Source organism: Cryptomeria japonica, chromosome 3, assembly GCF_030272615.1.
Source record: "Cryptomeria japonica chromosome 3, Sugi_1.0, whole genome shotgun sequence".
NCBI lineage: Eukaryota > Viridiplantae > Streptophyta > Pinopsida > Cupressales > Cupressaceae > Cryptomeria > Cryptomeria japonica.
In genome coordinates, this window is record NC_081407.1 from 167,659,182 (window position 1) to 167,674,619 (window position 15,438).

Here is a 15,438-nt window from a genome sequence, read left to right on the forward strand (position 1 = left end):
CCCATCTTGCATTGCTTAGTTGCATTGTAGACTTAAATGCATTCCCCTAAGTTGCACTTAAGGGGGGGTGTTGGTGTAAATAATTATTCTTCTTGGATATTATTACACTTACTTAAGTTTACTTAGGAAATGCATTTCATAGTAGTTTGGGGTATGAGACACTTGGGTGTTTGTGCCACATTGGGATAGTGTGTGTAGGAGAAATTCCACCTTTTATGGTGTTGATCTTGTTGTTACACTCCACATTCAGTGGGTGATCCACCTCATGTGGACTATTATATTGTTTCTCCTACCTACCCACACCTATTTCCTACCTAACCTAGTTTCTTATTGAGCCACACGTCATGTTTGTGTTCTCACATATCCATATAGCCTTGCCTATATAAGCAGGCTCATATTCATTGTATGTAATGCTTAATGATCCAGTTGATCATATTTTTCATCTTGATAGAATACAGTTTATTTCTATCATCTATTTTGTTCTCTCTTATTTGTGCTTTCCATTGCCTCTTGATATCCATATAGCCTTGCCTATATAAGCAGGCTCATATTCATTGTATGTAATGCTTAATGATCCAGTTGATCATATTTTTCATCTTGATAGAATACAGTTTATTTCTATCATCTATTTTGTTCTCTCTTATTTGTGTTTTCCATTGCCTCTTGAACTTGGCAAAATCTCACAGAGAGAAGTGGCATGTCAAGGCAAGCATCCAGGTTGTATTGTTTGCGTGGCATGCAATCAATATGCCACCCTATATGGAGGATGAGCTACACTTATGTCGCACCGTCCTCTAAAAGCCATCTAGTCAAGGCCATTTACTACTCGCCCTATTGCATTTCACTAAAGGCCATTTACTACTCGTCCTATTGCATTTCACTAAGGTAAGGTTATTTGTCAACTTTCATGTAAAAGCCCACAATACTTAGCACTAGTCAATATACAAAGGACAACCTAATCATCATATACCCAAAACATATGACAAAAAGGCATGGGTATGTGAATTTCACTATTACACTACTACACAATTGTTGAAAGATTATGCATGTTATGAGCAACATGATAGTCTACTCCATAAACCCAATGATAAATATGATGATAAGAAATTGACTAGAGGAATGGTTCATTAGATAACATTTATTGGAAGGATGGCATCATACTAGACCTGCTAAACTGTGTGTGTGGACGCCTGCGTGCGTGCATGTGAATTATTTGTGTGTCTAAGGTAGGATTATTTGTCAACTTTCATGTAAAAGCCCACCAAACTTAACGCTAGTCAATATACAAAGGACGACTACCCAAAACATATAACAAAAAGGCATGAGTATGTGAATTTCACTATTACACTGCTATGCTATATAATTGTTGAAAAATTATGCATGTTATGAGTAACATGATAGTCACTCCATAAACCCAATAATAAATACGATGATAAGAAATTGCCTAGAGAAATGTTTCACTAGATAACACTTGTTGGAAGGATGGTATCATACTAGACCTACTAGACATAGGCAGCCTGTAAAAGAAAAACTACCTTCGTAAAGAAAAAATGTTGAGAACGAGAAAAAAATTAAACTACAATGGACGAACAGTGTGATGTTCAAGCACTAAAATTACTTGTTTTGCTTTTTTTCGGTCAACCATATTAAATACCCTATTTCTATCGGCTCTTAGTCAACTGAAGAGACTAGATCTTCTTATTGCTGAGTACATCCTATAAATTATCAAGGTGGGATTCAATATCAGGTCGTTATCTTCCCACAAAATGATTTTGTGATTGGATGGAGTACTAAAATTTCACAAGAAATGTTGAACATAGAAGCACCATGAATTTGGATTTCGTATTCCAAGCTTCAGCATGATACTTGCCAGTCTGGCACGGATATGATCAGGTTTTCCAAATTTTTGCTGTAAGGATCTCTCGGTCCATACAGCATTCTTTCCAAAGAAACTGGGCATCAATAGACAAGAAATGAAGTAATGCTTGTAGCAAATTTATTTCTTCAAAAACACGGTTCTTCCAACGCTCTCTTGGACATTTATGTTACTTAACTGATGAGGATTTATAAAGTGCATATGGCACAGTGCATAGAAAGGTATTATTTTCTACCTTTTGTGGGTATTCATTTTCCACATCATCCTGACTGTAGTCTCCCGGTGAGTTGAGACATCTAGTTAGTCATCTAATTGGTCATTTAGATTGAAACATTCAATTTGAGGTGCATGGTTGAGTCAATGTAACACTTGTGTACTATCATATTTACAGTTGTGAGCCAAAAAAATGCATCTTTCACCTGTAGTCCATACTCTTGATAATTAAAAGACAAAACTAGTCTTCTCATGGCATTCAAAACAATAGGACAACAGAAAAGATATTATTTCTAAATTACATCCTCCAATCATATAAGCACCAAGTCTCCCAAAAATAATAACCTGGCTGGCAAACCAGCCACATTAGTGAGAGTTGGGAGAATGGAGTTTGTTGTTATTTAGTAGAAGCTCACAAAGAGTAATGTAAGAGGAGGGCTTTTGCTGCTTTATAAAATTGATGTTTCATTTTTTGCTCGTGTGCATGTCACCTTTAAAAGTTTAGTGCTTATCTAATGAGCTACCGACAAAACGTTTTCTACGTGAAAATTTCCAGCCTCTTCCTTCATACAGTTTTCTTTGTTGGTGAAGTTTCCATTCCCTTCTAATCCTGTGCCTGGATGCAGCATAACATCATGGCCACTAACGACCCTGAGACCTTTGTTCGATTCATAGGGCTCTGCAAAAAAAATTGGGTATAACTTTGTTCTTTGTCAAGAGCTGCAACAAGAATATTAAAAATTATTCGTCATGACTATTATTTGAAAGCAATCTTTGCACATCTCAGATGTTTCTTGGCAAATGAATTTAAAAAAACGTTATGATTCTTTCTTTGTAGAATTCATCAACTATGATTGTTCTAGAGTTGTTAAATCTGAGTAGACCATACTTTAAACGTTCATAATAAATTCCATTACAGAACAAATTCTGATATAACCTCAATCTGGTGAGCAGCAATGATAAATCAGAAAAGACCATGTCTCATTGATCCTATTAATAGATGGAAACTTATTTTGTGGCTAACTGTTAATATTGTTATAATATTTCTGTAAATCTACTCCACTCCAAACAGTGCTTGAGGGACTACACACACCAGAAATTTCAATTCTCAGCCTTAGCTTTGTTCACAATCAGAGATTAGTATATGGATAACAGGCCATAAATTATTTTTGTCTTATATTTGATTCTTGTCCAACACTGTACTAGGGCTTTCTAGTTCGTCTCCAAGTCTTGTCTTAGCCCTGTCAGTGATGTTTGGAATTGTCGATAGACAAAGGAGACATGCTGACCAACAAACTGGTGAGTAAAACTCCAACCATGAATCATGGCATGAGGAAAGATAAACAACTCACCCCTTCTTGTATGCTAACACAGCAACATCTTCATCTTCCAGAGACAACAGCAAGTTGTAACTAGAGATGTCAACAAATGAAATAGAAAACAAACCTGATAAAAAATGTTCCTGAGTAAGGTCGATTCAAGCAGGTTTAAAAAATTAATGTCTAGCACCTGAGCGTCTCCACATCTGCACCATGTTTTAGCAACACCTGCCTCTAATAATATTAAATATTAGAGTGTAAAGAACCCCAGAATACTTCCCCATATAGCATTGACTGTGCTTTGTAACACAGATCAACATGACCTGTGCAAATAAAAGTCACATCCAACCATTCACTATTGGTCACAGCTTATGCACAACAAAAGAATACCAGACTTCAGAGCACTGAAGTTTTCACCTAAAAAGCTCCCCAAACTATTTATGCATCATCTCAATCCTTCAAATTATATCAATTTGCTACTTGCAAGAATATGCCCCCAAATCCCAACAAAGATTGGTAATCATTCCTATGGAAGAAAAATTCAATACTATGAAATTAGAACCATGATCCTCGGAATATGACTCTTCCACATTCTCAAACAGGTCGCATACTGAATTGACGAAGAGCATCACAACTTGGAGTCTCTTCTGTTCGACCCCACATACGCAATCCCACTTCTACCCTACAGTTATGTGCAAGGAATTCTTTGTAATTCCTTTCCACTGAATCATCAATGTTTTTTCTTACGTAACTGCCAGGGGGATACTTTTGCTGAAAATCTGGTCTTTTTACAAAGAAGCTCACACCATGGTTGCTGGTAAGACATTCATATTGGTATGAAGCATCCTTGTTCATTGAGAAAGAAGGGTGTGTATTAGGCATTAGGTTAACTAGTACGAGCATAACAATTGCCAATAACTGTACCAAACCCACAAAATGCAGTATCCTTGTTCTATCAACAGAGTCAGCTGTTGCATCTCCACGTGTTTTGTGAGTCCTGAAGAAGCGAGGCCCTTGAAACCCAGCATTTTGTTGATTCATCTTAAAAAAGAAGTTTGCAAACGTCTCACTTGTTTCATTACAAAATTCATATGACTTATACCGTCCCGTGTATTGTTCATATGAAAAATCATGCACTTCATCTATGTTTTGATTATCATACTTGCCCCTTTGTTCGGGATTGCTCAAACAATTAAATGCTGCAGAAACAGCTTTGAAAGCTTCTTCAGCACCAGGAAACTTGTTCTTGTCTGGGTGAACTTTCAAAGAGAGTTTTCTGAATGCCTTCCTTATTTCTGTCTGTGAACAATCTCTTTCAAGGCCAAGTATTTCATAGTAATCTTTGCTCTTTCTTATATGATGAACAACTTCTGAAAACTCTATGGTACCACTGGAATTCCGCTGACGACAGTCATAATTCTCATTATTTTTTGAAGAAACATTGCTCTCCTTGTCCTCCTTTGATATTTCTCTGCATAAACTGTCAGAACCTTGGTCATTTCCTGTTGTTTTCTCCCCTGCATCTTCAATTAAAACGAACAGTGGACTGTCAACTTTGAGGTCAGGATACAATCTCTTAGCTTTGCAAAGAAATCTCTGAGCCCGTGTCCTATCTCCTTCCTCATATGCACGTTTTGAAATGTGTATGCATCTGAAAGCTTCATCTTTGTTGCTTTCCATTTGCTGAATTCTCTATTTACCACATAAAAAGACCTGCATACATTTAAAGCAATGTAATTTATAAAAGGAAATGAAAAGAAGGGCTGAAACTAGATAAACTACAAATGATCATATGCATATAAAAATGTTTCTTCCCAAAGCCAGAAACTTATATCTATGACCATAACAATATACCAATAAAAACTAACACAAAAATCTTTCAATCAGTAGCAGAAATCTTTCAAAGAATATCCTTGCATCATGTAAAAGGGGTTAAAAAAATAACGCTCCTCACTTTTTGCATGCCTTTCAGAGTTTGAAAACCTTGCAAGATAACGTTGAACTGGCAAAAAGGTACATCACATTGTTCTGATATAAATCAAAACGTAATAAGAAAATTTTCAATTTCCATGGATTTTCTTTTAAAGGTTGCATTGTGACCACAAAAATACTTAAGAATTAGATTGGGTGACTACACTTCTCTATTAAAGTTTAGACACTAGGAAAAGAACTAGAAGCTAAATAGAGAGGTTATGACACCACACAAAAAATGCTGATGCTAAGCACCATCTTCAATATTATATTCTTATCCAAAACACACAATATTGATCAAATAATCACATTTCTTGCAAAGAGTTAACCACCCACATAACATTTGAGTTTCATGCAAGAGGCATTAACAGTTAACACATAAAGGCATATGGATAAAGAAGTCATACAAATAACCAACCTTGAATTTTGACACACGTCCTTAACTGTCAAGCTAAAATTTTGTTACAGTTCAGTTTACATATTGCCCTTTAAAATATTTCTTTAAGTCAAGGGTGCTCATGGAAGTTCTAAGCCTGTTCCATATATATATGAAGCAATTTTCTATACGAATGCCCAAGAGGAACAGTTAACTGAAGAAAGTCATCTGTTTGAGACACTTTTTCACAAATTTATTATGTAAATGAATCTTTTGAAATAGATTGCTAAATATACCGAGCCTCTTATTTCTATTTGGGGAAAGAGACACATGAATAGAGTACCAAATCTCAGCAGGCTGCATTGCTACCAGCGTATTTGACTAGACATGATTCTTGGAATTTTTGACACGCTCAGATCACAGAAATGAGATTCTTTTAAATCAACCTAGTGTTGAACATAAGACACAATTGGCAAATTTTGATGGTTATTATCTTGTAAGGTGCATGTGAATCATGTGTGACTTGTCTTTGATGGGTTACAAATAGTCTCTAGCACTGCTCCTAATTCATCCTTATATACAAATGGGAAGACATTCAACGATGAATATCACACAAACCAAGTGTTTCTTCAGGTAAGCTTATTGACAGAACCACATGCATTAGGTTGAATTAAACTGAGAAGCTGGAAACACAAAGATATACAATAACAGAGAAAATGTACCATTCTTGACTCTTATGTTGGCCTGGCTTATTGATTTTCAATGACTTTTGTCATTTCCTATTTATAAGAATCATTGTTCTAACTGCAGCCCTCCATGTATCAGATTTGATTTCCCATTTCCTTCCATACAACCAGAAGTCATGTTTTCTGGTTCAGACTAATTGCTTCTTCTGAAAGATCCAATGCAATATTAAAGTTGATTCTATTACCCAGATCTTACACAAAAGACAAACAGCCATCTGAAAGAAGAAACATACAACTCCACAGGCAATCTCCATGATCACAACCTATGTTAGTGGATACTGCTGTTTAGCCCCCGTCCCCATATGGATATGATTAGGGCTCCAGCCTGGTACGAGTACGCCTGTGGGTACGCCCAAGGTACCAACCAAGCACCCCAAGTTCCTTGTGGGTCCTTTTGCAGCCCTCCATGTATCATTTGATTTCCCTTTTCCTCCCATACAATCAAAAGTCATCATGTTTTCTGGTTCAGACTAATTGCTTCTGAAAAAATTCAATACAATAATAAAAGTTAATTAATTCTATTAACCAAATCTTACACAAAAGACAAACAGCTATCTGAAAGAAGAATCACCATACGACTCCACAAGGAATCTCCATGGTCACAGCCTACATTACCGAGTACTACTCTTTAGCCCCCCCATCCTTGTATGAATATGGTTAGTGTCTCAGTCTGGTACCAGTACGCCTCTGGGTATGCCTAGGGTACTGCATCAGCACCCCGAGTTCCCTGTGGGTCCTGGGTGAACCTGAGACAAACTCAGGCAAATCCAAGACAAAAATGGACAAACTCACAACCACCAGGCCCCAAAAATTTATTTAAAAAATATATATTTTAAAAAAGTTTTTTAAAACAAAAATTAAACTTAAAGCATTTTTAAAACATTTTAATAAACAAAAAGTTCTTACATACCTAAAAGTGATAAAATGTGAAATTTGCGTGCATCATGAAGGTTTGTGTGATTTAGAAGGCCTTAATTTTGATTGACAAATCACTGAACTATGAATTTATGAGTATTTTTATTTTTGCAAATTGTAAAGTCTTTAATATTTTGTTTATTGCCAATTATTAGTATCACTGTTTTATATTATAATATTTTTAATTTGTTCATACATATATATATAGCCAAACCCATACCTATACCCAAGAAAAAAACATTGTCGTACCTGATACCCATACCCAAGGAAAAAAACATCGTTGTACCTGGTACCATACCTGTACCCGCACCCATACCAGGATCGGTAACTTAGGTCACAACAAGTGGATAAACATTATAAGTGAAAAGCAAAGCTCGGAAGAATATCAATGATCTCCATTTAAGATAAAAAGCATCATATGGATGAGAATGCTCTAAAGCTAAAGGTTATTTGGCAATGAAAGAGAATAAGCAAATGGTTGCATCCCATGTCATCTTGTCCACTACAGCATGGGCCATTTGCCAGTTGGTATATATCATGGGCATGACACCAGATTCATGTACAATTTAATGCGTGCTTGAAGACTTCATGCACAATTTACTGAATGCTTAAAGACTTGCAATTATATTAAAGCTCCAATTATCTAATTCACTACAATAGGAAGTGAAATCCTTAAGAAAGGCATCTTCAGCAGATTGATGGCAAAATCATGACTACTAAATTTTATCATATCTCCTGTGATTTTGATTGAAGAACTGTAAAACATACAAAAATTTGACATCTAATAATCGAAAAAAAAAATGACACACACCAAAATCTAAAAAGAAGAAAAAACCAGGCTAGCACAACTACAACTAAGAGATTAAAGTTTAATTTTATAAACTTGACAACTGTCTATATATCTACTGATAGATAAAACCATTAGATTTTTGACTAAGTTGCCAGTTCAGGTTCAGGCACCGGTTCGGGTTCGAAGAACTGGTACACCGGTATGGAAAAATTTTGAAAGGGGGTTTGGGTTCGTTAGTACAAAAACATGTAAATTTTATATATATATATATAGCCTATAAGCATGAATTAAGATTAGCATGTCACATAGCATCTTATAAACAACAAAACCAGCATAAACTTGTAATCATAGCATCATGATCATACCATAACAGCATCATTTACATCAAGTTTAATATCAAAATGACAAAATATTCAAGTATCATTGTTTCAAATTTCAACAATTTAAAGTTTAATCATCAAATGGATTCTCTATTTTCATCATCCTCATTCTCCTCCTCATCATTGACATTGACATTAGATGAACCAATGCCAATGCCACTTGCACTTGCACTATAAGTTTGCTCGCTATCCAAGTCATCAAATGCAACAAGCTGAGAAGCGAAAGCATCCAAATCAGTATGCTCTGGCTCTATATCCCACATCTTCATTTCCCCTTGCTTGTAGTCATGTTGCTTGTGTGAAATGAACCAAGTTAATGTTTTAAAACTCACTTTTAGGATTATATTTTAATTTTTTTATGTGGTGGATTTCAAAAAAATATATATTTTGCAAAAAGAACACCATTTTTGGGCCATCAGACCCTTGGGTTCGACCTGGGTCCTCTTGGATTCGACCTGGTCTGAACCAGGCCTGTGAATCACGGACTCTATCTGAATCACAGGCAGACCGGACTAGGACCCCAGACCAGGACCGGACCGGACCAGCACCAGGGGTCTAGGGGGCCGAACCCGGTAACCTAGATTTTTGATAAAATCTGGAACTTGTAAACTCATTAAACTTTACGGGATAAAATTATTAGGCCTCATTTCCTCATAGTAGAAGACCTATTTCCCCACAATACACAACCAAGAAGTAGTACAATTTTATGGTATATTCCATTGCTTCAAAAATTATAACTGGACAATTTATTTTGTTCTCAATTCACCTGAGCTCTACCTACCCATCCCCTTGTCTTGAGATTTCCTTTTTGTCTCAACAATATATATGATTCTCAGCTGCGATTCTCATTCAACTGCAAATGATCTTTGTTCCACTTGTCTCATAAACAAATCTAAAATTTCTATAGGTCAAGGTAGGGAATCAAATACCATATTACAAAGTAATCGACAATGTTGATTATTACTACCAGAGAAATTAAAAATGCTTCAGCCCAGTACCACTTTAGGGGCTACTAGGTTTGTCTTAGAATGCTTCTGCCCAATACCACTTAAACGGTTACCAGGTTTCTCTTAGAATGCTACTGGGTTTTTTCAATGTCTCTATGTAAGCAATCGTTTAATATTTATTTAATTTAAATGCACTTTTTGTCACAGGTTTGTTTCTTTTAATTTCTTCAAGACTATGGGAAAGAGGTAGAAATGTGCATGATTTCATCATTAGTGAGACCACCACTAAATCTTCATTATTTCAAGACCCTTTACATATGCAATGAAATCAAATGGCATAAGGTCAATCAGTAAATCATCAGGGCTTGTCTTCTCATTCACTGGGAATTCCTTCCATACACGGTGCTTGGATTTCTGAGTATTTGCTACTTGGTTTGGGTTATCAGTTTCTAAAGAGGGTTATCAGTTTCTATCGTGCAATTGAGAATAATTTGTATGTCTGAAACTGGAACCGCTGTTGCTCTTAGAATAATGTTAATACCAAATGATGATTTATTTGGTCTCAGTAGTATTTGTTTCTTACGAAAATAACAGACATAAAGTGCATGGCAATTGTAATAAGAATGGCACCTTCAAGTTTTTGAGTCGATGGGTTGTTCCAATGTAGAACGCTTCGATTCTATCAATCTTGGCATATGTTGTGATCCTTCAGTTTTGTAATCGAATGAAGTTTTGGTTTGTTTCAAAGTTCTGATATCATCCGAAAATCAAAGTGAAGTATCAAGTGTTACCTTCAGATTGATCTGCATATTATATCAAGTCATTGACATAGATTTGTTTGTTGGTTGGGTCAGTTAAAACCATTAGTTCGGTTGCTATCTGCCACCTGTTATCTTCCTGTTTAGAAACGTTTGTATAATATGAACATCAATAGGAAAAAGCAATTATGTCTGAAGTTTGATTAAGTTAAATGTTTGTGGGTTTGGTAACAACTGTGTGGTTGGTTGAGGGAAGTTGCAACCCTTTTGTAACTATCTACACACCCGATAATGAGCGTGTAAAATGTTGTAAAGGTTTGCTTGCAGATTTCAGATGTTGTAAAAAGTAATATTTCTGATTTGTGAATCAGTGGCATTTTGTAATTGTAGCATCCTTATGATTGGTGCCTCCAAAATGCTAGGTTGGTGCTCAGTCTGAGAAGTTGTTGCTTCTATTGGAGTTGGTGGTCTAAAGCAAGGAATTTGGTGATTCCTTAGGGTTGGTGCCCTTGAAGCATTGCACACATTTTTTATTTGTGACGTTGGATTAGGACAGTAGATCCTAGCAGCATTTCTCACCATGGTTTTTCACCCATCATGGGTTTTCCATATACATCAGGTATTGAAGTTTATATGTGTGATTGCTCTCTCTTATCATTTCTGTTTTTATACTTGTCATTTTTTCAAAGATATTTTAATTGTTCAAGAATCTGAAATTTATATCTTCTACCGATTCACCCCTCCACCACCCTCCCGCCCCTCTCAGTAGAAGAATTATGTTCTATAGAAATCACCCGAGAGAAATGTCATGCTTATATGTACAGATGGTCACTTTAATTGGGTAAACGACAACATCAAATTCTGGGTATGGAACACTCTAACAAACAAGGCTAGGCACAAGTCCAGCATGGAATTACCTCTAGGGACTATTTACTGAATTACTAAGTTGTCATTATTCCATTAACCACTTCAAAAATAAAAGATCTTCAAAGTTTTTTGTGACATTTTTGTTATAGAATCAGAAGTAAGTGCATAATGTTACTGATGCTGCATGGGAAACGGTAACTGGCAAGAATCTAGAAAATAATAATTACAAAAATGGAAAAAAATACAAAGAGAGAGAAAAATGGGGTAGTGATGAAGTCACTTAAATTCATTACGATATGAAAATTCAATCTATAGATTCTTGAACAATTTGTTGTTATTATTTCAACATAATGTGTCATGTCCCCTTTAGTTAAAAATTGGTCTTTGGTCAATGTTAACCCATTCTATTTCTTCTATGGGTTAATCAGGAAAGATTACGCGGAATAATTAATTTAATATTTATGAATGTCCAAATATTTTCATTATCAAAAGGACATTCAGATATTTAATAAAATATTTGGAAACAATTAGTGGGGAATTGGATGTTGTGCCATAATGGGAAGTTTGAAATATTTCTATTTATGACTTTCCCACCAAGAGAGGAAGGGGAAGTTGAAATATTTCAAATTAAAGATTTTCCCACCAAGAGCAAATTTGGAAACCAAGAGTGGAGTGAGAAATTAAAATATTTCTAATTAATGATTTTCCCACCAAGTGCAAATTTGGAATGTAAGAGTGGAGTGGAAATTTGTAATATTTCTAATTATTGATTTTCCCACCAAATTGGCCAAGGACAAGTTAAATACAAAGAATATTTGGGAAAATGGATCTTTATGCCATTTCTACTTATCAATTTCTCATTGTATGAACTTCATCTTCTGTAAAATTCTTCAGTGGACGAAAACCAATTGGAGATTGGAGGCTTGTGGACGGGAACCCATGAGTTTCAGGTGGATAGTGGATGAAACTCCATTGTTCACATAGAGCAACTTCATCCAGAGGTTGCATTGGAGCTTCAAAATTTCAGCAGTTTTCCATTGTTTGTGTTCAGGGCTTTATTGATGTTGTTGCAGTAATTCTAGATATCTTATGAGGGATTTGTTATTGTTCTTAATCTTGTATCAGATCATATCCTATGTATTTTCAATTTGGAAATCAAACAATATCAGTTTGTGGTGTTTACAGTGACATTGGTGGTATTTGGTTGTAATAGTTTTTGTGGGTTTTGCTATAAATTGGAGTTTGAATGCATTAATGTTGCTTCTGTAATACATCAGTTTCAGACCTGATTAAAGGATGCACATATTAGAAAAATCATTTTCAATAATGTTCTATAAAGTTCCATTTTAACTTAGCCCTTTCTGTGCAAGAGTAGTTAACTAGTTGGGTGTTTTCGGTGAAGTTTTGTGTAATATTTGTGAATCTATTTTCCAGATCTAAGAGCAATATTAAATTTTTGGTTGGGGACATTACGGTGGTATCAGAGCATGATCTTGCCAGTCTACAGGGTAAATTAAGTTGCTGATTTGAATTATGGGAGAAATATTTAAATGTTTAATTGACTTGGATAATAAACTTCAAAAGTTGCAAGATGGCATAAAAATTATAGAGCGGGTGAGACAGCTAAGTCATTTGAATAAATGCAACATGGCATGCTATGAGAGGTATAAAGGTCTTGATCCTAAAAAGGTTCACAGATGGCATACAGATTACAGTTCTCTACCCGAAGAGATCAAATCTGAAATGTCTTGTGGAGAATATGTAGAAAATGAAAGGAAGATTGATCCTTGGAAAAGAGGTCAAGGAAATTACAAAAAACAAGGTAATGAAGAGATGAAGAATAAATTTACGAGAGAAGATTAAGCACACCACTCTCATGGGAATGACAAATTCTTTAAGTTTCCCTGCAAAGGATGTTTAAGGGAGTGTAAAAAGGTAGAACAATCAGAGGTTTCTAAGGAGGATGTCAAGGAAAAAAATACAAAAGAAAGGCGCTATCCTATAGAAAGTGAAAAAGGAGGCAGCAGAAACAATCTTAGAAGACAAAACTTTGCTTCTCTTGCAAGGAACCTTGGGACCCAAGTCATAGATGTGGGAGCAATGAAGCACTAAAAGGAGTAGCATATATGAATGAGAAGGTGGAACCAAAAAGGGTGATGGATATATCATTGCGAGTTCAAGATAAGGAAAAAGAATTAAATTCAGAAATTGAAGGTAAAAACATTTTAATTGAAAAAGATTTTTCAATAATTTGTAATAAGTTTTCACATCAAGAAAAGTTTTTTTTTGGAGAATTCAATGAAAGATCATCATTGTATGTGGAATATGAAGCCTCAAAAAATGAGGAAGTTGTTCCAATGGATTCTTCTAGTGATGATGAAATACCTATTGAAATTGAAGTTGGTGAAAAGAATATTTCTATTGTGCAAGAATGGAATAAAGGTGGCATGCAAGGTGATGGAAAGGATTCACTTGTTGAAAGTGAAGATCACAAGTCAAAGGAAGATGCACCATTACATACACTATCTTCTAAACTTCCAAATGATGAGCCATTATTTGATTTGCAGATTAGCTTGATGGATGGGTATGCATTTGGGAAGAATGTTTTGGTTATCTCTAATTCAAGGGTTTTGATTCACAAAAATGGAGTTATTGAAAATGAGGACGAAAATTTTATTTGCAGCCCAAGGTATGAAATTATGTCAGAGTTGTTCCCTTCTTTGTCACTAGAAAATTCTTGTCATCATGGAAAGCATGTTAAAAGTGGTGATAGAGCAATGGATACAACTTATAGCAAACGACATGTAGACCTTTTGTTTCATGTTCCAGAATATTTTTGCATATGGGGTCCTGGTGTTTTAACCAAGGATTCACTGAAAGAAGACATTTGGAAGCACATGAATGTCAAAATTCTTCATAAACTCACCATTTCATGCAAATGCCTAAGTGGAAAAATGAGTGCACCATTGAGCCAAAATAAGGTATGTTTTGAATACTTTGACATGAGAACTAACAAGGTTATGGAGGATCATTTTTTGCAGTTCCTGGAGAAACATATCACCAGTAAGTACCAAGTCATGATGAAAGTAAGCACAGTTAAAAGAACTTCTCAAGAGCATGAATCCAAGTTATCCATGGGCTTAGCTATGAGAAATGGTAACTCTTTCACTTTCATGTACTTCATGGTTTTAGCCATCACCAAGTTTGAATTCGAATTCGAAGTTCGACAGCTTTGAAATTCAAATGAAGTTCGACAAGGAAAAAATTCGAAATGTATAAAATTCGAATTAAATTCGCCATATGTAATTTTTGAAGATATATAAATTAAATATGCTTAGTTATTATAAAATATTAATATTTAAAAATAAAAATAAACAAGTAAAATAATATTAAGTTTAAACATTTTAAATGTTAATATAAATAAAATAATATTAATTTTTTAATAAATATAAATTATTCAAATATAAAATATATGTTATAAAAAATTATAAACCATAGAAAAGTTTTAAATCAACTACATATAAGAAAATTTAAATTCTTCAAAAGAAATCGCAACAGGAGAGAGCAGTGGAAATGAATGAAAATGACGGGAGAGAGAGCAGTCGTGGAATGAATGAAAGCTAAGCCAAGAACGAACACTACCAAATCTATGTCGAGTAAAACATATCCTCTCACCCACCGTTTCTTTGTTGTCGCGCCTTGAAAAATATGTAGTGCCCTAGCCACGAGCGGGAGGAATTTTGTTTTGAAAAAACCTAATACAAAGTGCTCCGTACGAATTTAGCGACAAATTTCAACTAACTTTATACATTTTTTTGACGTTCGCCGAATTTCGAACTTCAACCATGAAATTCGGCGAACCCGGTGACTAAGGTTTTAGATATTAAACTTTCAATTAAGACGAAGAGACATGAAAGTTCCCATTTTAAGTTGGACAATAAATCAAATTTGATCATAGACGTGATTCATAAAGTGTCATTTCTATTTATGACTTTCCCACCAAGAGAGGAAGAGGAAGTTGAAATATTTCTAATTAAAGATTTTCCCACCAAGAGCAAATTTGGAAAGCAAGAGTGGAGTGAGAAATTAAAATATTTCTAATTAATGATTTTCCCACCAAGTGCAAATTTGGAAAGTAAGAGTGGAGTGGAAATTTGTAATATTCTAATTATTGATTTTCCCACCAAATTGGCCAAGGACAAGATAAATACAAAGCATATTTGGGAAAATGGATCTTTATGCCAGTTGTACTTATCAATTTCTCATTGTATGAACTTCAT

At 35.0% G+C, this 15,438-nt stretch overlaps 1 protein-coding gene across 2 annotated transcripts in view; it reads right to left on the reverse strand.

Annotated features, from left to right (window-relative positions):
* Window positions 1-3,049: 3,049 nt before the first annotated feature.
* The window catches only part of LOC131048317 (chaperone protein dnaJ 49), a 33,403-nt gene continuing 21,014 nt past the window's right edge, over window positions 3,050-15,438 (reverse strand). Inside the window, exons 2-3 of one of the 2 annotated variants that reach the window (XM_057982228.2) lie at window positions 6,478-6,981; window positions 3,050-5,121 (exon numbers count right to left, since the gene is read on the reverse strand). In XM_057982228.2, coding sequence (XP_057838211.1) covers window positions 4,003-5,088 — 1,086 coding nt within the window. In that variant the 5' untranslated portion in view covers window positions 5,089-5,121; window positions 6,478-6,981 and the 3' untranslated portion in view covers window positions 3,050-4,002. The remainder of the gene's footprint in view (window positions 5,122-6,477; window positions 6,982-15,438) is intronic. The other variant, XM_057982227.2, reaches the window with a different exon arrangement.